The sequence below is a fragment of the Protobothrops mucrosquamatus genome, unplaced genomic scaffold (genome assembly GCF_001527695.2).
Source record: "Protobothrops mucrosquamatus isolate PMUCROS unplaced genomic scaffold, P.Mucros_1.0 scaffold1329, whole genome shotgun sequence".
In the NCBI taxonomy this organism is placed as follows: Eukaryota; Metazoa; Chordata; class Lepidosauria; order Squamata; family Viperidae; genus Protobothrops; species Protobothrops mucrosquamatus.
In genome coordinates, this window is record NW_015387528.1 from 389,092 (window position 1) to 412,230 (window position 23,139).

At 47.1% G+C, this 23,139-nt stretch overlaps 1 protein-coding gene across 3 annotated transcripts in view; it reads right to left on the bottom strand.

Moving 5' to 3' along the window:
- The window catches only part of KIF1B (kinesin family member 1B), an 85,313-nt gene that overhangs the window by 26,652 nt on the left and 35,522 nt on the right, over nucleotides 1-23,139 (bottom strand). Inside the window, exons 12-21 of one of the 3 annotated variants that reach the window (XM_015821438.1) lie at nucleotides 20,373-20,506; nucleotides 17,418-17,497; nucleotides 16,056-16,131; nucleotides 13,905-13,984; nucleotides 13,672-13,778; nucleotides 13,316-13,399; nucleotides 12,516-12,696; nucleotides 11,288-11,360; nucleotides 1,609-1,708; nucleotides 95-243 (exon numbers count right to left, since the gene is read on the bottom strand). In XM_015821438.1, coding sequence (XP_015676924.1) covers nucleotides 95-243; nucleotides 1,609-1,708; nucleotides 11,288-11,360; nucleotides 12,516-12,696; nucleotides 13,316-13,399; nucleotides 13,672-13,778; nucleotides 13,905-13,984; nucleotides 16,056-16,131; nucleotides 17,418-17,497; nucleotides 20,373-20,506 — 1,064 coding nt within the window. Of the gene's footprint in view, nucleotides 1-94; nucleotides 244-1,608; nucleotides 1,709-6,694; nucleotides 8,177-11,287; nucleotides 11,361-12,515; nucleotides 12,697-13,315; nucleotides 13,400-13,671; nucleotides 13,779-13,904; nucleotides 13,985-16,055; nucleotides 16,132-17,417; nucleotides 17,498-20,372; nucleotides 20,585-23,139 lie in introns of those variants that run through there. The other 2 variants (XM_029285133.1, XM_029285134.1) reach the window with 2 other exon arrangements.

Consider the following 23,139-nt stretch of genomic DNA (forward strand, 5'->3'; position numbering starts at 1 on the left):
CACCCCCATCTTCAAGTGGCCAAGTTGGAGAAACGCTGTTCCAGCTGGACCTTGTGACTGGGTCATGGATCGCCTTCCTCCGAGATTCCCTCACCTTCTTTTTCAGCTCCACGCTGATGGCGTTGCCTTCCTTCAGATAGACTGCGTTGCCCCACAGCTGATCTCGTAAAGAGGTGAACTGGTGGAACTTCCATTTGCGGAAAGCCCACTGGGCAAGGTCGTACTCGTGCTGAGTCCAAGGCACTGCAACAACAACAACAAAAAATAGAGGAAAGATGCAAAGGTTAGTCCCTAAGGTTTACACAAGGGGTCTTCCAACTTGGCCCTTTTATGACTTGTGGACTTCAACCCCCAGAATTCCTCAGCCAGCATGCCTGGCTGAGGAATTCTGGGAGTTGAAGTCCACAAGCAGGGGTCTTCCAACTTGGCCCTTTGATGACTTCTGGACTTCAACTCCCAGAATTCCTCAGCCAGGATGCTTTAAGACAGGGGTCTTCCAACTTGGCCCTTTGATGACCTGGCTGTGCCTGGCTAAGGAATTCTGGGAGTTGAAGTCCACAAGTCATAAAAGGGCCAAGTTTGAAGACCCCCTGGTTTAGAATAAAGAAAGGGTCTTCTCTAGGGTGGCCTCTTAGGGCAGCTTCTCAATCTTAGCAACGTTAAGATACGTGGACTTCAACTCCCAGAATTTCCCAGCCAGCAGGGGAATAAAATTGCTGTTACAGGTGCAGGTTGACAAACACAGCCCTGGAACCAAGGAGCGTAGCTTGTGGGGCATCGCAACACTACAGTGCCTGAAGTCTTGATTCTCCAGATACAGGCAGTCCTCCTCTTACGACCGCAATTGAGCTCAAATTTTCTGCTGTTAAGGGAGACATTTAAGTGAGACTCGACCCGCTGTACGACTTTTCTTGCTACGCTTACCAAGCGAATCCCTGCAGTTGTGAAGTGAAACTGGCTTCCCCGTCGATCTGGCTTGTCAGAAGGTCACCCAAAGGGGATCACGTGATCCCGGGATACCTCCACCGTCATAAATGCAAAATTCAAGCGTCTGAATTTTGATCCCCTGACCCCAGGGACTCTGCCACAGTCGGAAGTATGAAAAACGGTCACGCCACCGTTTTCAGTGCTCTTGCAACTTTGAATGATCACTAAATTAAGTGTTGTAAGTCGAGGACTCTCTGTATTTTGAAGGGTCACCTGGCTTAGAACTGGTCGCTTTCCAAGCTTTGGGTGGCCTTTTTTTTCTTGAAACTCTTGGAAAGGAACACTGTTTTCTCAGCTTTTCAAAAAAAAAACTAGTAGTGGCCTTTCCCCCACCCCTTCAACTGCCCAAACTACCAAATGAGGGCTAAGATAAAAGATGGAGATGCTTCCACTTTACAAATTCAGGAACCCTCTGGGCTCACAATAATCATAATTATAATTTCCAAGTTTAATTGGGCAAACCAGCCCCCTGTGTCCTGCAGGAAAATAAATCGGTGGCGTATACTGGAGGGAAAAAACAAAACAAAAGAGGGTGTAAAATTCAAAGAACAGCCGCAAAGTCTCCAGCTGCAAAAATCCCTTGCGGGAGTTGGTTCCCGGCCCGGCCCGTTTTCGACTCACCCTCCTCTTCCTCTTCTTCCTCCTCTTCCTCCGTCGTCTCGGCAGCCAAGGAGCGGGTCTCCACCTGCTTCTGCAAGGCCTGGAGCTTGCTTTCGTAGTCCTGGAGGGGAACAAGAGAAGAAGTGTAGGAGAAGACAAGAGAGAAGTGGGGATGGGAGGGAGAGGAGAGAGAAAAAGGGACAGGAGGAACACAGAGGGAGACTACTCCAGGGAGGAGAATCTGAGAAACAGACCGGGAGGAACAGGCAGGGAAGGCACGGCTGCGTCCACAAGAGATTGGCTGCCTTTTACAGCAACAGGATTTGAATGCAGGGGATGAATCAGGCCCGTGGGCATTTTTTCTCCAGTTCAGCAAGGTAGAAAATATGGCAAATAGATTTGGCCTTAGCAACAGCCAAAGGCCATTGAAAAGCATAACTACTTTCCTTTTCAGCTGCATGCTGGAAGAAGCAAATCCGTTTTACGGCGTTCGGGACTGATGGGCGCCGTTATCCAGGGCATGCGGTGACCTGGATGCCAATCCAGCCTCAAGACGTTCTCCAGTATTTAAGTTGGAGGAGGCAGAGAAGACCAATCCAGCAGCTTCCAAAGGGAAGGCTTCTCGATCTCAGACGTAGCAACTGCTACGTCAATGGCTAAGGAGTCTTCGCAGGCTTATTGGGCTAGTCTTTCCTCTGAAGACGGCCCAGCTGAGGTGAGGTTCTTGCACACCCAGCATTGCTCGGAGAGTGGCTAAGAAGAAGCCATGATGGGGCTGGGATGAAACTCAACACAAAGATGGCGTTCCAAACCGGAACATGGGAGACTGTGTGGTATCTTGAGCGATGCAGTAAGGGGTCCTCAAACGTGGTCAATTTAAGACTTGTGGACGTCAACTCCCAGAATTCCCCAGCCAGGCATGCTGGCTGAGTAATTCTGGGAGTTGAAGTCCACAAGTCATCAAAGGACCAAGTTTGAAGACCCCTGCTTGTGAATTTCAACTCCCAGAATTCCTCAGCCAGGCACGCTGGCTGGCTAATTCTGGGAGTTGAAGTCCACAGTCATCAAAGGGCCAAGTTTGAAGACCCCTGCTCCATGTACTCCGTGGACCAACAATTTCAGGGGGACAGAGAAAAATCAACTACGGCATTAAGAATAAGGAAATCTGAAGATCTATTTTCATAGACGTTTGAGTATAGCTCTTTTATCCTCGACGGGCAGAAATTGATCCAAGGTATGAAAAACCAAGGGGTTGGTAGGGAAAGGATTATGAACGAGAAGGCAATTTCCCCAAGACCCTCCAAAAGGCAGCATCTAATCAATGAAAAGGATCGACCGATTTCTTCTTAATTCAACAGTCAAACCGTTTAAGCAAACAAGTCACCTGGCTTCTCCACATCCATCAAAGGTACCTTACAGGTCCAAGCTTCCAAGAAAAACGAGCCCTTTAGTAGTCTGTGAATTTAAGATTACAGATAGTCCTCCACTTACGACCCCAAATTTCCCTTGTTAAGTGAGACCTGTGTGAAGTGAGTTTTGCCTCATTTTACGACCTTTCTTGCCACAGCTGTTGTTAATTGAACCGCTACAGTTGATTAAGTTAGTTAAGCAAACCTGGCTTTCCCATTGCCTTTGCTTTCCGGAAGGTCGCAAAAGAGGATCACGTGACCCCAGGGACGCAGCAGCCGTCATAAATGCGAACCCGTTGCCCAGCATCTGAATTTTGATCACGTGATCATGGGGATGCTGCCCAGGTTTGTAAGGGTGAGAAACGGCCCGTTTTTTTCAGTGCCGTTGTTAACTTTGAACGGTCAACGAAAAAAGGCCCGTCGTAAGTTGAGGACTGCCTGTACTTCAAGGCAGAGAGATTGCAAATGAAACTGAAGAGAGGAACTGGACCAAACAACCAGAGGGGCTGTTTTAGCCATGACTAAAATGCCCCTGGGAGAAGATCTTAGGCTCAAGAACTTGGGCTGGATCCAATTTCTTTAGTCCAGCCCTTGACCAATAAATTTTGTGAACACCAGGAAGAGCAGCAATCCAGAATGTTATCGTTTCCATCGGCTTGAACCTTTGCAATGGCTCCATCGATATGCAGTTCATTTCAGGTCGTTAAGAATACCAATTTTTTTTGGGGGGGGGGGATATGCAAGAACCACCCACCTTTTTTCCTACAGAAGAACTAACTGCATGTGAAAGTTTAAACTAAGTTACGTTCCCGGGCAAACGGGCTACAAGGCCTGCTACAGCAGAGGGATTCACAATATAAGAACTTGGAAAAGATCTCACTGGATCCTGAATCTTATGCCCCCCCCCCCTTTTGATCCGCTTCCTCTAAAGGCTAGTGTTAAGAGAACTAACCTCTTTCGTTTAAAAAAAAACCCAAACGAATAAAATTAGCACCTTGGGTTTCCAAAAAGCTGCCCGTTTGATTCCCCAACCAAGTGACATGACAGGCTTAATTAATAATTTTTTTGTAATTTATTGAAATGACTTGTTAAAAAGCACAAGCAACTCCGCTTTTCACAAAATGCAGGCTTGTTTTTTTTTTAAAAAAAACCATCAAAACCACTTAAAAACAATAGATGGACAGATATATTTTTTTCCAGATTCCGTCACTTCGCTGGAAGAAACCATAAATTTACCTATCTATCTATCTATCTATCTATCTATCTATCTATCTATCCATCTATCTATATTGCTTAACAATGAGAAGGAGAAGGCACAAAACGGGCCGAAGAAGAATCCAGCTGAAATCTATTTTGAGCAACACAAAACATTTCCCTGACAAACTCGGACAGATTCTTTGACTGAGGCTAGTTACAATAAGGATGATCATGGTGATTGTGAAAGAAAGAAAGGAAGGAAGGAAGGAAGGAAGGAAGGAAGGAAGGAAGGAAGGAAGGAAGGAAGGAAGGAAGGAAGGAAGGAAGGAAGGAAGGAAGGAAGGAAGGAAGGAAAGAATTAAAAGGCAGGTATAGCTTCCTCTGCTGTCTGCTGCCCAACCCTCTTTTCGGTGAAACCGTGTTCATAAAATAGGAGCAGTTTTGGGGGTTGGACTAGAAGACCTCCGAGGTCCCTTTCCAGCTCTTATGATTCTACGTTCAATCAGAGGAAAATTAGCGAGGTCCAATTTATGAGTTTATGCACGGCAGGGCAAAGGAACCAAAGGTGGCTGGCCTTACACACACACACACACACACACAAACATACACAGACACGACTTTTAAACCAGCTTCAGGGACAAATCACCCATCACCTTTGGGTGGCTCTGCTCAATTAGTCTCCCCAGAGGAGCCTCAATTAAGGAGGAGGCAATGCAGAGAGTGGGAGAAAGGAAACTGAAATAAAACTTAGAAAGCAGCAGGGTAAAAGATCAAGGATCGCCACGGCCAAAATTTCACTAACAATCTCAGCTTCCCAGGCTGAGGTGCAAGCCGCGAGACCCAGACTCTCCTCCTTGTTCTCTTTTACCAGGGATGGATAGGATTTGGCATGAAATTGGAGAGGAGAGTGAGAGACACACACACACGTGTGCTTGCTTATTTTTAATCCTCTTGGGTTCTTTCCCGAATCGCTCCGTTAGCCTGTAAGACTTGGACGCAGCCCACTCCTTATTCCCCCTAAATCAGTGGTTCTCAACCTGTGGGTCGGGACCCCATTTGGGGTCGATCGACCATTTCACGGGGGTCGCCAAGCAAGGCTGTCCGCCATTTTTTCCCCCTTTTCCGGCGGGTGCCTTACCTCCCTTGGGCTGGGCCAGCTGGTGGTCGGCCTGCTCCGTCACTGCCGCTTGCCAGCTACGCCTCGGCCAGCGCAGGGGGCGGAACCGCGCATGCGCGGCGCTCCCGGGCAGGGAAAGTCCTCGACTTATGACCGGTTGGGTAATCCTCGACTTACGACCGGTTTAGTCCTCGACTTACGACCGGTTTAGTCCTCGACTTACGACCGGTTTAGTCCTCGACTTACGACCGGTTTAGTCCTCGACTAATGACCAGTTGGGGTCGCGGCATTAAAAAGGTTGAGAACCACTGCCCTAAATCCTATTCTACGCAACAGAATTCTGGCTTTTCACAGGACCTTTAAACTCTTTTGCTCCGTTTAGGTAGAGCAAAATGGTGCTTCTGACTACGGATCCGGGCATCACGAGATCCCGCAAAACAAACGACTGCTAAAAATTTGGCTCCAGAGAGGCTGGAAAGTTCAAAGGTACTTTTTTTAATGTACCTGTCCTTTTAAAAAAAAAAAAAAAAGAGGGAAGTTTTAGCCGACCTGGAGAATCGGGCACCAATGCTTTCGAAATCTCTGCCTGGAACTGTCTGAAACTCAAGCCAAGTTCTTGTGTTTTTTTGCAGCAAGAAACCAAGAGGAACAACTGGATGAAAATGTCAAATCCCCCCAGGGGGACCTTTGGAAGAAACCACGGAGCCTCACAAGCAGCACCAAAGGGTCCACCATGTCCTTCTGGAGCTCTGATTCCTGATTCTCTTCCTATGGAAGCCCAAAGCAGCAAAATCTGCTTTTCTTGACGCTATAACAACCCCCGCCACCCCATATCACACAACTGAGAACTTTAGAGGAATCAGCTGCCCTGTCTTAATAACCTGCCCCAATTGAAAAGCTTTGAGGGGTGACTTTCAGAGGATTCTGAAAAGGGGGGAAAAAACCCAAGAAAGGTGTAAAGATACAATCCAAATAAAATGCAAAACTTAGGCTCTTTTGCTTGAAGCGGGAAGCTTTGCGGGTGAGTCTGGCTGATTGTCCAAAGATCAAAGACACAAAAGGGGGTTAAAATGTCCCCGTTTGCATCCGTTGTTCCCCTCCCCCCCTCTAAAAAAAAGATGATAACACTGACAGTTCCCAAACTGACACAGAGGCCAAAGTAAGGGATTTCCACAATTGAAAAAAAGAACAACAAAAAACACCAAGTGTTTCACAGGCGGTTAACAGATGGGTAGAAAACAGTGCGGTCTTGTGCTTTGCGTTGTCGGTCGCCCACGGCAAAGGTCCTCTTGTGTGGCCCAAGCTCAGTTGTCGGTAGACAATCCCCATTTTCTCCCCCCCCCTCATCCCTCCCTTTCAGGATGGGCAGGACCCGGTGGGAGAGTCAAACTGTGGTTTCTCGGCTGGCTTTGAGGTTCGGGGCGGAGAACTGCCGCCTCATGCGCGGAGGGGTGACGTACTGGTTGCAGGGGCTGGGCCGGTCGGCCGGTCTGCTTCGGCCCTCGAGGCCACCGGGAGCGCCATAGGACTGCCAGCGCTGGTGAAGGTGGCGCCTCTGGTGGAAGGCTTGCAGATCTGGGGCTTGGCTGGCGCCCGGGGCGGGCGAGGACTCCGAGGAGTCCGACAACTGGCGCCGGAGGCCTCTCTGCTGGCCGTTGAGGGAATGGCTTCTCCAGCGCACGGGGGCGGAGGGGCTGGGCTGCGGATGGCAGGGCTGGGGCTGCGGGTTCAAGGGTTGCCTCTTGATCTGGATCTGATCCGGTGCCTGCTGTGGCCCGGGCCTGTTCCAAAGCGGAAGAGGCTGGTCGGGGAGCGCCGGGGCTTCGGCAGGCAGGCTTGGGGGCTCCACGCTATTCTCCGCCGTCTTCTCTTCCTCCTTGGGGATTCTGACCTCGATGACCTCGCTCTCGGTGATGATGATGTGGGTGCCGGGGCTCCAGGAGTTCCGGTGGGTGGGGTTGCTTTTGAAGGGAAAGCGGGGCTTGCGGTTCTCCGGCGGGATGAAGCGGTGCGGCGTGTTCTGCCGGCGGAGCTGCTTGGTGATCTCCTGCTGCTGCAGGTTCTTGAACCGGGTCTGCTCCTGACGCATCCAGCGCAGCCGCCCGCGCCGGAAGGCAGGGTCGTCCTCCATCAACTGGGAAACCCGGCCCTCTTTCTCGCAGCTCCCCTTGCCGTCCTCGCTGGCGTTACCTTCCGCGCTGAGCAGGCCGGCGACCTCCTTCGGTTTCGCAGCGGGCGGCCCTTTCGGTGGTTGGGAGCTCATCAGCGGCAAGACCTTCTCCATTTTGAGCATCTTGTTCCGGAGGAGCTTGATCTCCTCGTCCTTCATGTTGTTCTGCTTTTTCACCTCCTGCAGGATGTCTTCCAGCTTGTCGATGTGGACCTTGAGGTCGTCCACGTCGGCGATGCCTTTCCCGCTGAGCAGGAGGTCCTCGATCTTCTCGTCGCCCACCCCCACCGTGTCCCAAACGTCCCGGGCCACCGCCCGCCACGAGTCGCGCTCGTTGGGGTCCTTCTTCCCGTACAGGGTGCAGAGTTCTTTCATCTTCACGATGGCCAGGGCCTCGATCTCCTGCCGGGTGTGCCGGAAGTCGTTAAGCGCCACCTCGTAGCAGATCTCCTTCACGGCCTGGATCTTCAGATCCGAAACGGTCACCCACCGGGAGTCTTTGCTTAGGCGCCGGCGCTGAGGGATCTGATACATTTTGATGGGCTCTCGCTTCTTTCCGCTGCTGGGGAGGCCACATTTTTTAACAATGGTTTGCAACTTGCTGGGGGGCAGCTTCTCTCTCAGGGAAGTGATCAGCCGCCAGCTCTCCTCACAAGACCGCTTGTCCGAGTCATCCCCACTATCAGAGTCTGCGTCCTTGGGAAAACAAAAACAATCGAGAGGTGGCCCCAAAATAAGCAAAATTAAAATTTGGAGAAAAGAAGGAAAATACTGAACAAAGAAAAAAAAGAAAAAGAAAGGACAACTCAAAATTAGGGGGAATGATTTGGGGGTGGGGGAAGCAAAAGGAACAAATGAAGGGGTGAACATCTAACTGGAGTCTTAAAACTATCCCTAACCGTCTTCGGTAGATTTCTTTAATTCCAGACATATCTTTAAATTTCGTGGGATTTTTAATTCTCCTCCGAGAATATTCCAAGGGCTTTCCCAAAAATCCAATCCGTGTGAAACTCTTACAAGAGCCAAAATCAAGTACCTGTAGAGAGGAGGATGTAACACTTCATGCTAGCGATGTGCAAAACCCGTCAAACATTTTTGCCCGGTTAAAGCTCATTAGAGGGGGGAGAAACAAAGAGATTCTTCTCTCCGCGAGGATTGATACCCGACAAGTCATTGCAGAATGATCAGATGGACAGCCAAGGTTAGGTGGAGTTAAACACTGGGTTAGTAAGTGCTGTAGACGTGGTTCAGACTGACAGTCCGGTCAACTAGAAAAGCAGCCAGAAAAGGGTTAGAGAATCAGAGACAAACCAGTTCAGAAGCAGCCACTAGTGTCAAGGTTAGAAATAGTGGTCATTAACGGTGGTTAAAATGTTGGACGGAGTAAACCCATGTTAAAAGTCCACCCTCAATCATGGAAATTCCCTGGATGACCTTGGGCCGGGGGTCCCCCTCTCTCAACCCCCTCTATCTCACAGGGCTGGAGGAAAGAATGCTATACATGCCACCTGGAGAAAAAGTGGGTTACAAATCTGACAAAGAAAACAATACAAACGCCACCACAAAAATCTTTATTTTTTTTTTATTTATTTTGCCAGCAAAAAAAAAAAAAAAAAGCCGGCCATGCTGTTTAGATTTGCCAGCGATCCTTGGTTTAAAGGCAGACACGCCTTTCGGTTATTACAAATTGTTCTGAGGATGCCCAAGATATATATATATATATATATATATTAAAGGGAATCTCGTTAAGGTTTTCTACCATTCCACATCTCACTGTCATGCCCGAGAAACTTATGAACCGACCCGTAAGTTAAGCCTGCCCGTCGCAAACTTCATGCTTTTTTTTTTTTTTTTTTGCAGCCACGTAAAATGCTTCTATGTTAATAAACTTGGTGAGAGGTAAGAAAAACACTCCAAACAAGCTTTGGATTAATTTTCCCCAGAGGTTCCAACAATTATTCTAATTTAAATCCGAAGTATACTGTGATGGGCTCGGAGTCTATAATATTGACCCATTTAACCGAAGGGCTCCCCGCCAACTATTCCCTAGCCCATACAGCACAGCATCCTCAAAATCCCAGACTGCCAGAACCTGGAGCCTGGGAAGGCCCTGAATAATGCTGAAAGAAGGGGGGAGGTAGGAAAACTGCTCCGTTACCATGAATCATATTCCATTCATGGAAAGGAAGTTAGGAATGAAACCCTCTGACGGAGCTATTTCGGCACTAGTGCGTACTTTTTTTTAAAAAAAACCGTTAGGTTAAAAATAAAGAGCTACAGGCATGTTTTCGTTAAAAGGACGGTCTTTGAGGGGGTCCATGTTTCTCAAATATGCAAACAGGATAATTAGATGCTGATCAAAGTGTGTGGGGGAAAGGGTTGGGGGAAGAACCGCTTTCTAATGATAATCGAAGAGATTACAGGTAGTACTCGACTTATAACTCTTCGTTTAGTGATTGTTCGAAGTCACAACGGCACTGAAAAAAGTGACTGATGTCCATTTTTCATTCTTGCAGCATCCCCATGGCCAATTGATCAAAATTTAGATGCTTGGCAACTGGCATGTACTTAGGACGGTTGCAGTGATCCCCTTTTGTGACCTTCTGACAAGCAAAGTCAATGGAGAAGCCAAATAGCAACAGCACTGAGACTTCACGGTGCTTGACAGCCTCGCTAAGACTATGGCCCCCCCCAGCAATCTGGGTCCTCATTTTACCAACCTCGGGAGGATGGAAGGCTGAGTCGACCTCGAGCCGGACAGGATCGAACTGTCGGCGGTGGGCAGAGTTTAGCCTGCAATGCTGCATTCTAAGCACGCCGCCACCAGGGCTCTTATAGCAATAGCACGTAGACTTATATACCGCTTCACCCTGCTTTACAGCCCTTTCTAAGCGGTTGACAGAGTTGGCCTATGACCCCCCAACAATCTCGGTCCTCATTTTACCGACCTCGGAAGGACGGAAGGCTGAGTCGACCTCGAGCTGGACAGGATCGAACTGCCAGCGGTGGGCAGAGTTTAGCCTGCAATCCTGCATTCTGACCACCGGTCCCCCCAGGGCTCTTAAAATTCACTTCACAATCTTGTTACTAACTGGATTAGTAAACGGCAGTAAACGGTGGCAAGGAAAGTCATACACTGGGGGCAAAACTCACTTAACAACCATCGGTCTCGGCAAAGGAAGCTTTGGGCTCAATTACAGTCGTTAAGTCGAGGACTATCTTATACGCTCTTTTGACAGGCTAGGAATTTGGAAGGTCAAATTTTGTTTTGTGGCTCCCTCCTCATCGCCCTGTTTGTGGGTGGTGAGGATTTTTGTTGTGACGTCCGGCTACGCGAAGGCTTGATTGTCCAGCCCCCCTAATCTCCCTCCCTCACCGGCGCGTTTCTCTTGCTAAGGATTCAGACTCCATGCAGGGCAGGGCAAAGGCAGAGAGATTAAACGCATGCATCCCCCACAGCCATCATTCTGGAGATCCTGGCGGGGGGCAGATCAAAACCTGGCAGGCAAATGAATCTAGGACCCGGTTAGTACTTGGTGACTCTTAAAGAGACACTCTCCACTGTGATTTCAGAGAGGTCTGGAATTGGGTGTGAGGTGCAGAAGGACAACAGATCAACACCTGAGCCTTTTTTGTTCTGTCTGCTGAAGAAGCTGAGCTTGGTGTGGGTTGGAGAGAGACCAACTCATTGGATGGTAACCATGTCAAACCAAAATAGCACGCTTAACAGGCAAAGGGCAACTAGTTCTGGGCACTAAGCAGAGAATCTCTCTTAAAATCCGCCTGGGTGTGATAGGGGACACCTACCAGCCTCTGCTGCTCCAGTAAAAGATCTGCTTCTTCCTTCTCCTTCTTGTACAGAATCTCCATCTCTTGAAGTCTGCAAAGAGATACAGGAGCTGCTTATAGGGAATCCTCGACTCGCAAGCGTTAGTTTAACAAACGTTCCAAATTACAGTTGCAGCGAAAACGACATTTGACTTATAACCAGACCACTGCAGCATCCCCAGGGTCACATGATCAAAATGTGAGCGCTGACTCGCTTAACGGCAGGAGCCTGGCTTAGCAGTTCTGGTCCAAACTGCAGTCGTACGTTGAGAACCAGCGGACGCGTCGATTTCCCGCCGAGCCTAAGAACCCTTCTTCGGAATTCGACGGATGCTCCCCCTTTTCAGACTATCTTCACAAAGGATCTAAAACAGGTTTTGGGGGTGTCTAGGGCTAAATCACAGTCTGGGGTGAACAATTTGGGGAGATGGGGCTAAAGCTGTAAATGTATTTCTCGAAGGAAAGCATTCAAGACTCTTCTAAAACTACAGAAGGCAAAGTTCTGGTAAAAGAGTGCTAGGCTGCATTAACAGAGGGATAGAATCGAGATCACGTGAAGTGTTGATACCACTTTACAAGGCCTTGGTAAGGCCACACCTGGAATACGGCATCCAGTTTTGGTCACCACGATGTAAAAAAGATGTTGAGACTCTAGAAAGAGTGCAGAGAAGAGCAACAAAGATGATTAAGGGACTGGAGGCTAAAGCATATAAGGAACAGTTGCTGGAATTGGGTCTGTCTAGTTTAACGAAGAGAAGGACGAGGGGGGACATGATAGCAGTGTTCCAATATCTCAGGGGCTGCCCCAAAGAAGAGGGAGTCAAGCTATTCTCTAAAGTGCCTGAGGGCAGGACAAGAAGCAACGGATGGAAACTAATCAAGGAGAGAAGCAACCTAGAACTAAGGAGAAACTTCCTGACAGTTAGAACAATTAATCAGTGGAACAACCTGCCTCCAGAAGTTGTGAATGGAATTTTTTAAGAAGAGACTGGGCAGCCAGTTGTCTGGAATGTATAGGGTCTCCTGCTTGAGCAGGGGGCTGGACTAGATGACCTCCAAGGTCCCTTCCAGCTCTGTTATTCTGTCTTTATCTATTGCTATGAAGACGGCTTGTAGGATGTTCCAGTTAAAAGGAATTAAACGCTCTGCTTCCGTTTCACAGGTGATAATGCAAAGTGAAGTTTGGTTTCTCCTGAGAAAGTCCTACCTTTTCTCCATCTCCTGCTTCATATCGATTCCCTGCTTCTCCAGCAATTCTCTCTGGGCAAAAGTCCAGTCCACAGGCTCGGAGGGAGTCTCAGCCGACGGCGTCTTCTCTCTTTCAGCCCTGGCCTGCTCAGGATGGTTGAAGCGGAAGACGTGGTTTTTGCCCATAATAATGCGATTTCCTGGAGGGGCAAAGGAAGAGGTTGGCCAAGAGCCCTTTTTGGAGAAGGACAAACTCAGGCAACCAAGTTTTCTAGGACGATCAACACCAGAAGACATACAATTATAATCTGGAGCAAGGAAGGGGAGTTGACGGAAGAGTGCTTGGTAGACCTGGCTGGGGAATTCTGGGAGTTGAAGTCCACCCATCTTCAAGCTGCCAAGGTTGAGAAACACTGGCCTACGTGCAGGAGGGCCTCCATTCAATGCTCAACATCAGGGGTAGTCAACCTTGGCTCTTTTATGACTCGTGGACTTCAACTCCCAGAATTCCTGAGCCAGCATGGCTCAGCTTGGAAACCTCTCCCTTTCCCCTCAGCCTGGCTGGCTCAGGAATTCTGGGAGTTGAAGTCCACGAGTCATAAAAGAGCCAAGGTTGACTACCCCTGCTCAACATCTTCAGTTGCGAAAAGGTTTGGTAAGCTCGCAAAGCTCCTCCCAATGAGTAGCTGATGCTAATGACTGGGGACTAGACAGCCCAGCACACACAGCTGGGATAAAAAAAAGTGTCCTGAGCGTAAAACGGAGCCAGATGGTCAGCATTCAAGACGCATGTCCTCATGAAGAAAGAGGCATGGTTACCTGAACGCAGCTGGACTGGCTGCACCACCCTCTTGCCGTTGACGTAGGTCTCTGAGCATTCGCACGGCTCCAGGCTAACAATCACTAGAAGGAGAAGAGGAAATACTTCAGTCATTGTCTGAACTGTTGAGGAGAGAGCCAACATATACGAAGGAGAAGAGTTTGGGGGAAGCTGGCAAGGGTATTAAAACAGCGGCCACCCCTCAGCCCATGCCCCGTTTGGAACTGAGCTACCCAAGTGTGTAAGTTGAGCCGCGCAGGCGCACACATGCGTTGGCCAGCCAGATTCCAAATGGGCCGCAGCCCGGGGTTGTGGATCCCTGATTTAAAATACGGAGGATCCCCCCCCTGCTTACCACTGCCGTTGGGGTTCCTCTCGCTGCGGAAAACGCAGTGCTCCTCTTTGATGTGAGCTCCGCTCAGGACGATGTCTTGGCGCCGCTCGGCATCCGCCTGGCCCACCCTGTGACCGAAAAAGAGGATTTCTAAGGCATGGTGGTATCTAAAAACAGGTAAACTCATCATCTGCTCCAAGGCACATTCACAACATCCAGACGGGATCGAAAGCCATTCAGATCATGCCGCTGACCTGGTTATGCCGTCCTTGATGTAATAAAGCAGGCACTCTGACATCAGGGGGTCCTCGTTCAGGTTCACCAGATGAGGGGTCTGAAAGAAACACGGCATTCCTTGAATTACGCGCCCTCTTCCCCATGAAGGCCGGCCGTTTCCAAATCCAAAACTGCTTCGCCCTCCCAGGAGAAAAGCAATCAATTCTTGGATGGGTGAAATTTTATTGCAATACAAGAAGGAGAACACCGATAAAGGAGAATATTGGTAGCTCGGGTTGAAATAAGGGGTTCTTGGTGCGCTCTGAGCTTTGTTGTTTCCTTGTGGATGTTTCGTTGCCCAAACTAGATTAACGTCATCAGTGATGAGGTTATATAGTTTGGTAATGAAAGGTCTGCAGGAAAACAACAAAGAACGCACCGAGGAGTGCTCAGAAAGGGAACAGTATCAGAGGAAGAAGAAGAATCTGTTCAGAAGCATCAAAAAATCTTTACACTCTGGGTGCTGTGGGCTAAACCGTAGTTATTTTAACATGTATTTGTTTTAACGGAATATGTTTGGTGAGTGACAGCCAGGGATAGTTGGGTCCTTTAGATCAGAGGTCCCCAACCTTTTGGGCATCAGGGACCAGTTACCTGGAGAGAGGTTTTTCCGTGGACTGGGGGGGGGGACGTGGTTTTGTGTGCTACCTGCATCCCGCAGATGGGACTTTGCTTGTTTGTGCGGACCGGTTGCTGGCATGCTGCGGCCCGCTCCCGGTCCACGGACCGGGGGTTGGGGACCCCTGCTTTGGATTATCCTTGGTTCAATAGCTGCCAATTTATTTGCCTTCTCTCTCCTCTTTCTATGAGAAATACCTAATTCTTCCGAAGGGGAGCAGGAACTGGGCAGGACGAAATTGATTTAAAAAGCATTTACCGGACGCTTTCATTGCTTGAATCAAAAAGTCAGGAATGCGTAGTTTATCTCGTACGGAAATAGCTCAACAGAAGGAAAACGCTCTCGTCCAATTTGGCCGGGAATAAATAAATAGTGGAATTTCTCCTGAGCGATGTCCACAGAGCAAGCGTTTCACAGATCACAGGGATCCCCCATGCTTTCAAACCGCAGCTTTGCTGGAAAGTCTGAAGGATCTATCTGCTACAAAGGTTCCTAGTGGGATCTAAAGCTACTACAGCCACTCAACCAACCTTCTTTGGGGAAAACACCCCACTGGAACCCGCCAACAAATCACAAGGCCTTGGTGTGAATATCTGGCCAGTGAGTGCCAGTAAAACACAGGAGGAAAAACAAAATATTACATTAGCCACAGAAATAAGGAACTTCGCCCTCCAGATTCCCAACAGGCAGGTCCAGCTTGTAAACTAAGGGCAGTTTCTTCTGAGCTACAAGTGCTACAGAAGTACAAGAACTGAAAGGAACAGATTATCAAGTTTGTTTGTTTGTTCGTGTCAGAAGCGTCACAATTCAAATAAGGCATACTCTATGACGTAACGTTTAAAATATAAAACACAAAGATTAAAATCTGTACAAGTTAAACAGATCCTGCCCCGAAACTAGCAACATTAATTACGTTCGGTCACGCTGCCCGGTGAGGTCTTCAAGTGTACAAAGGGCAAGTTTGCATAGGTGTTGCTGTTTGCGTGTCCCCACAATCGCATAGGGCAGAAGCCACTGGATAGCCCCACTTGTTCTAAGTGTCTCTGTTGCACCCATGCGAGATTAGGGGAAGTAACAGCTAACCAGGATGGATGTAAAGGGTAAGGAGGAGAAGCATGGATTCCTCTATTCTACTTTCACAAGCTGCAATCTCTGCCGAAGCCTCTGTGTCGGCACAAAGGCAAACCTGGTCAACCGCAAAGCAATCAAGAGAGTCATCAAACCAAGTTGATGATCTCTGAGAGAAGATCTACAAAGGAAATTCAGACGACGAGAGAAAGGGGGAAAGGAGGGCTTATTGATATATTTAACGAATAAATAAATTTTTGATATCCAACTACGAAAAAGCATACACGCTTCTGAGACGATTGCTTTTAATTGATACTGTTGTTTTAACTTAAGCCATCTCGAAACCTTATGTCAAGAAGCGAGTCAAACACAGTGCTACCATTTCTGCAGACAAGCGACCGCAGTTTGTTGGACCGGATAACCACTGTACAACGCTGCCTACCTTTTTGGGTGAGAAGACGCCAAGGGTGCCTCCATCTTCTCGGATGGCGACTCCCATCTCAGCTAAGAGCGCTTCCCTGTGGAGGAAGGGACAAGAGATTGTAAAGAATTCCTTCGAAACACGCTTAAAGTTCAATTCGTACATTTGGATAGGAGTGGACGAGAGGAATTTGGTTTTTGCTTTGAGTGTGGGAAATTGCACTGCGCAGAAAGAAGAAAGAGTAAGAAGAGACAGTATCGTGAGATGTAAATCGGAACGAAAGGCATTTTTAAAATTTCCCAGTTTTTACAAAAGACATTTTTGATTAGAACTGGGGTGGGGCAGAATGCAATATTGCAGGCTAATTCTGCCCACAGGCTCAAGGTCGACTCAGCCTTCCGTGCTTTTGAGGTTTTGGCAAAATGAGGACCCAGATGGCTGGGGGAGCGATATGCTGATGTTGTAAACTACTCAGAGAGTGCTGTAAAACACTATGGGGCAGTATGTAAGTCTATGTGCTTTTGCTATTGCTGTTGATTGTCTTCTCCTGATATCGTGGAGGATAAAAAACAAAAACAAAAACAAGTAAGATAGAGGATCAAAATAACCCCAAGCCAAACTTCTTTTGCAGAAGTATCTGGGAACCTTCATTTCACATAAATATATATCTGAATGAATTTAATTTGAGTATGATTAAAGAATCAAAGAAGAGGGGGTCACATTATTCTCCAAAGCACCAGAGGGCAGGACGAGAAACAATGGTTGGAAACTGACCAAGGAGAGAAACAACCTGAAATTAAGGAGAAACTTCCTAACAGTGAGGACAATCAACCAGTGGAACAGCTTTGCCTCCAGAAATCGTGGGTGCTCCATCACTGGAGGTTTTTAAGAAGAGACTGGACAGTCACTTGTCTGAGATGGTATAGGTTCTCCTGCTTGAGCGGGGGGCTGGACTAGAAGACCTCCAGGGTCCCTTCCAGCTTCTATTCTATTCTATTCTATTCTATTCTATTCTATTCTATTCTATTCTATTCTATTCTATTCTACTCTACTCTATTCTATTCTATTCTATTCTATTCTTTCTCTCAGGATTACCTCAATGCTCCTCTATTGTTTTGAATGGTCTATTCATCTTCTCAAATCGTGCCTGGCTGAGGAATTCTGGGAGTTGAAGTCCACAAGTCATCAAAGGGCCACATTTGAAGACCCCTGCTCTAAGGCAGTGTTTTTTCAACCTGGCAGCTTCAAGACATGTGGACTTGACCTCCCAGAATTCCCCAGCCAGCATGGGGAATTCTGGGAATTGAACACACCTCTTCAAGCTGCCAAGGTTGAGAAACACTGCTCTAAGGTAATGATAGAAGATGATTTGGGGGCACTAACCTCTCCATCCGAATTGCTTCGGTCTTCCTCAATTTCTCCTCCCAGGTTTCATTCAGCTCTGCAATGATTTTCTCAGATTCCTGGGGGGGGGGGGGAAGGAAAGAGAATGGAGAAATAGGGTTACATAAGACAGAACACGGGTTTCATTCTAGGCTCCTCAGCCCAACAAATTAAAATCTAGCCAAATCGAAATCCAAGAACGGTCAGTGAACAGACTGATTCTCTGGAACCCAGGAATCCTCAGCGTTTCTGTGAAGCTTTGGATTCTGCAACGGATCCTGCAAGTTTCAACCTATATTTTTTCCCTTTTCTTTCATCGAAAGCCCTAAAATATCCATGGTGTGCTCTCATAAAATAGTTTCGTATTTACAAAGCCAACGATTTCTTTCAATACTCTCTTGATCGGGCAACCGTCTCTAAAAAAAGAACTGCAGCAGAATCCTATCCGGTGCCAAAATTAGGCAAAGATTCGTAACAACATTTTGGACAAGGCTTGGTTGAAAAGCCTTGATAACTTGTTATCTTTCCACATCATCTTACCATGTAGAATCTGGAATGTTAGTCTTTTTTTGGGGGGGGGGGTTTACTGCAAGGTGATCCAACCGGTCAGTCCTGGAGGAGATCAACCCTGATTGCTCTTTAGAAGGCCAGATCCTGAAGCTGAAACTCAAGGACTTTGGCCACCTGATGAGAAGGAAGGACTCACTGGAGAAGAGCCTGATGCTGGGAAAGATGGAGGGCAAGAGAAGAAGGGGACGACAGAGAATGAGGTGGCTGGATGGAGTCACTGAAGCAGCAGGCGTGAGCTTCAATGGACTCCAGAAGATGGTAGAGGACAGGAAGGCCTGGAGGAACGTTGTCCATGGGGTCGCGATGGGTCGGACACGACTTCGCAACTAACAACAAAAGAGGTTTCTAGAACCACATTAGCATTCTGATACTTCAACGTGCTGAAGCTTTTCCTGCAATCGCCATCTTCAACCAGCCATGTAACAAAGAGTTGTTTCTTTCCTCAGGAATGGAAATGGGGGGTGGGGGTGGTGTGAGATTCCTCTTTTGAGTCAACAGGCTGTTTCTTTGCCACTGACAGCGCTTAAAAAAAAAAGCTACACTCCCAGACGGATCATCGACCGAGCAGGAGATAAAAACGTTATGGTGGGGTGGGAATGCTTAAACAGAAGAAGAGTCAAATGCCCACAAGCCTTTTCTTCCAGGACGGACAACTCCAGTAGAACAGGAGACAATATGCTGCTCGCCACACATTCATTGCCTGGGAGTTTTCATGGCATTTCAAAGCTCACTGCAGAGGTGCCGCTGTGAATACTGATGACAGCAGCAAGTCTATCTCAGACATTTAAGTTGCAAGTCAGAGATCTGAAGCTGCTACCTTGAGCCAAAGCAGAATCTAAGGGTGGAGAGAAACCAGAACTTTTTTTTCCCTTCCACCCCCTTTTACTTTTTTTTTTTTTTTAAAAAAGGCATACATTTTGTACGCCTCCAGCCCATCCAAGGGGAAGGAAGGGGAGTGCAAAAAAAAAAAAAAAAGGCAGCATTCAAAATCTACAACCCAGCCAGCTTGTTGCTTCACAAGCCCAAATGGGGGCTGGGGGGTGGGGGGAGGGAAGGTCTGGCAAGGCCAAAAAATAGAAGTCTTCTACTGTTGTGCCCTTTGGGGGCCACACAGCACACAGATGCTGGACAAAAGGCTCCACTGTCTGCAGGACGTTTTCTGCGCCACACATTTTAATGAGCGTTAACAATGACTCCTAGAGAGAGCGACTACTACAGGAATTTTAACAGTTGCTTTTAACTTTGGGGGAAATTCTCTCTAATTCTGTTGGCCACACTGAGGAATCCCTTAAGTAGAAAGGGGAAGGGGGGGATCTCCATCAAAGAAAGATTTTTTTAAAAAAATCAGAAGCCACTGAAGTTCCTTCGCAATTTCGTTTCCGCTGATGTTTTTAACTTTGCTGCCTGCTCGAATTGTTTTATTTGTTGGGTGTTTTTTTTTTTTAATTATTTTCAAGAGGAATGCTAGTGGAATGACTTTATATCATGCTTTGGTATCATGCTTTTCCACTTTTTTTCTGATGGGGTGTCATTGTTGTTACTGTTACATATCAATGACAACGTTGAAATCACAGCTGCCGCTTCATCAGCTGGTTTTTGTTCGTATTGAATTTTTCCGAATTTTTTTTATTATTGTTATGCTGCCTGGACAAGTTTTCTTAAAATTGCCAAGGTTGGGAAACCCTGTTCTTTTATATATATATATATATTATTAATTTTTATAGGATTAGGAATAGGGTTAGGGTCAGGGTTAGGATTTTTTAAAATAACATTCTTAATATTTAGCAAACAGCATGTTGTCTGGGTTCATGTAATTAAAAAAAAACAATGAATAATAATTATCATAAACAATATGTTAATGAACTGCTCAATAGTCTTATTAATATATATTCAATGTTACATATCACATTCCTTTCTCTCTAACTGGTTTTTCTAGCCATTGATAAAAATTGTCCCATGTTCTAAAATACACTGAGTCTTCTTTCTCTTTTATCTTTAATGTCAATCTGTCCATTTCTGCACAACTAATTTTCTTAATTAGTTCTTCTTCTGTTGGTTAGGTTTTCATTTTTCCAATATCGGGCAAATACAATTCTTGCTGCCATTAGTACGTTGTAAAATTAAATACATACAGTCTTTCTCACAGTTTCCTCCTATTATTCCTAACAAAAATAATTCTGGCTTCAAATCTATTTGTTTTTTTTCGTCATTGTCTCCAACCGTCCGTGTATTTTTGAACCAAAATCTTTTCGCTTTAGGGCAGGTCCACCAGATATGGAGACCCTGTTCTAAAGGGAGATATATTTGTGTTGCGCTCTAACAGATGTGGTTCTGGGCTAAACCAAGACAGGTTTCTTTGGGCATTTGACACTCCAGCCGCCGTACCTTCAGACGTTCAATGGCTTCCTCTCCTCCGGGCGTGGACATGATCCGTTCTTGGATGCTGGAGACGGCAGTTAAGCCCACCTGACTACTGAGAGAGCAGGAAGATGGAGATGCAGTGAGCGAGCCCATGGATGCTGTGGAAAAATGGCCAGGACGTTGATTCTCGGAGGCTAACAAGTATCTGTGCTTATTGTTCTGAAAATCTTTCAGATCTGAGAGGAGAAGAGAGAGAGAGACAGACAGACAGAAAGACAGACAGACAAGCAGAAGGGGAGAGGCAAGGCAAAGGAAGGAGGAGCAGAAGAAAAGGGGGAGAAGAGAGGGAGGAGACAACAGTATAAGAGGAAAAGGCACACCAAAAAAAAGCAAACCGACCAAAGAGATTTAATTCGTACCAGGATGGCAGTTTTGAAGTTTTGAAACATGCTTCCCCCCCCCCCAATCGACCTTGCTGCAAATTTGTCAAGAAGGCCAAATAACCAGATCATCTACACGTGAATTAGCTACTTCATTGCTCGAGCCCATTTCACAGGATTTCTTCTCGGGCAGATCGTTTGCACCCGAGGCAGGCTAGAGAAGGTTCAATAGCATTCAAGGAAAGGTTGGGCCTTGCTCTCTTACGCCTATGTAAGGATTCCAGGCTGATTCCCAACTTGACTCCTCCCCCTGGCGCAACTAGCTCCTTCCCTGGAGTAGCCCTGCCTTCCTCAAGGGTCCAGCCTTTTAGGTATCCTGTTCTTTTATCTGGGTCTGGTTCAGGTACGGAGTTCGAGCTTTGCTATCACCTGTTAACTGACCCTTTCAAACGTTAATACCAGGGATGGAATCAATTAGAGGCGGAGAATCTGCTGGGCATAAAAAAATGGCAGTCGCAATGCTTGGTTCCTTACACACGTTGCAAGTGCAACACAATATAACGAGGGATCGCTTTAAACCCACACCATTGCGAGCACCGTCTTGATTTTTTTTTCTCCCCATATCTGGCAGATACCCTTGACCAGGGGTAGGCAACCTTGGCTCTTTTACGACTCGCGGACTTCAACTCCCAGAATTCCTGAGCCAGCATGAATCAGAAAAGAGCCAAGGTTGCCCACCCCTGCTCTTGACCCTTTAGTAGGGAAAGAAAGACTCCTGAAATGAATGATTGGATTAACTGCCACTCTCTTGGATAAGATGGGATGAGAGCCCAGCGTTCAACACTGGCCTTTATCTCCTTCCAATAGGCCATGGTGCAGGTTTTGGAAAAAAAACCCATTTTTAAAAGGAGGGGAAGAATGTAGTTGTGAAATTAGCTGACCCTAGAAAGAAATGACCATCAGAGCTAGGCCTGAATGGTCTGGTATATCCCGGATGATTGCCAGATTGTACGTAATGATGATTCTGTTCTAACAAGCGTATGTATTTTCTCCCAAACCCTCCAAAAGCATCCCATACTGCCTCCAGAAACTGTCACATTTCACGGAACTGCAGCCCTTGAGGGTACCCAACCTATACATGTTCTGTGCCCAGTAGTTATGTTTCAAGTGGGTTTAAAAACTGCCACCTGCAAATTCAGAAAAGAGCCAGGGCCGAGGGTAGAGCGCCAGAGAGCACGCCAGAGAGCAAAATCGCACACCCTGGAGAAACTCATGCATCCACAGGAGAGCCGGGAAGGCTTATTACAAATGCCAAAGCTGCTACACAATCCTCACAGAGCACCACAAGGCAGCTGGGCCATGCATATCCCCCTCTCCAAAAGCTGCGTCTGCAGGTACTACTAAAAAGTCAAAGAGTTAAAAGCTGTGGAGCTGAAAGCGGCATTAAAAAAAAAGGGAGGGGGGGCAGAAAGACTGGAAAATTTAAAAGCAAAACGAAAAAAGCCGAGGGCAGAAAGGAGACTAGATCAATTACACTTCCAATTGTCTGCACTCAAGGAGATGGCCAACAGATCTCTTCTGTCTTTCTTGCTTTAAATAGCAGGGCGGGCTGAGGCCTTGAAAAAAGCACTCAGCAGTTTCCCAACCTTTTTTTTTTATTATTATTTTTAATCTCCACAGAGGAAAAGAGATGTCTGCAGGAAAATGCTCAGCCACCTCTCTAGCAATCCATTCAATAAAGGCTTTGTGTGTGTGGAGCCTATGATTTTTTTCAGCCTGCCCACCTTTCTATCAGCAAGATGGGTAATAGCTAAATTGAGCCCTGGGTGGAGAACGTCTAATAAAAAAAAAAAGAAAAAGGCATTATCCAGTAGGCAGCTGCCCTGATATCAACATTCAAAGAAATAACAGAAAATATACTGTATTTTTCAGCTATTTCAGATAAGCACTGGTGGCGCACTGCAGTATTGCAGGCTAAACTCTGCCCACTGCCAAGAATTCGATCCTGACCGGCTCAAGCCTTCCATCCTTCTGAGGTTGGTAAAATGAGGACCCGGATGGTCGGGGGCCATAGGCTGACATTGTAAACTGCTCAGAGTGTGCTGTAAAACACTGTGCAGCTGTGTATAAATATATATGTGTGTGTGTGTGTGTTAAATCTGGATTGCTAACAAAGAGTTAAAGGGAGACTGGTATAGCTATTTCGAGCTACTTAGCTCTCATCAGCCAGCCACACCTTTCTGAGATTCGAATCTGGCCTGCCTGGGCTGCTTGCACATTAGGCAGTTGTGTTGACCTCTAGGCCACAGGCTCTTTCTCACTTTGTCAGCTGTGTCAGGGAGGGAAGAGGCCATATTTGGGCTGACTGGGTGCATCGTAAAAAACACTTAAGACATATATATATGTATATG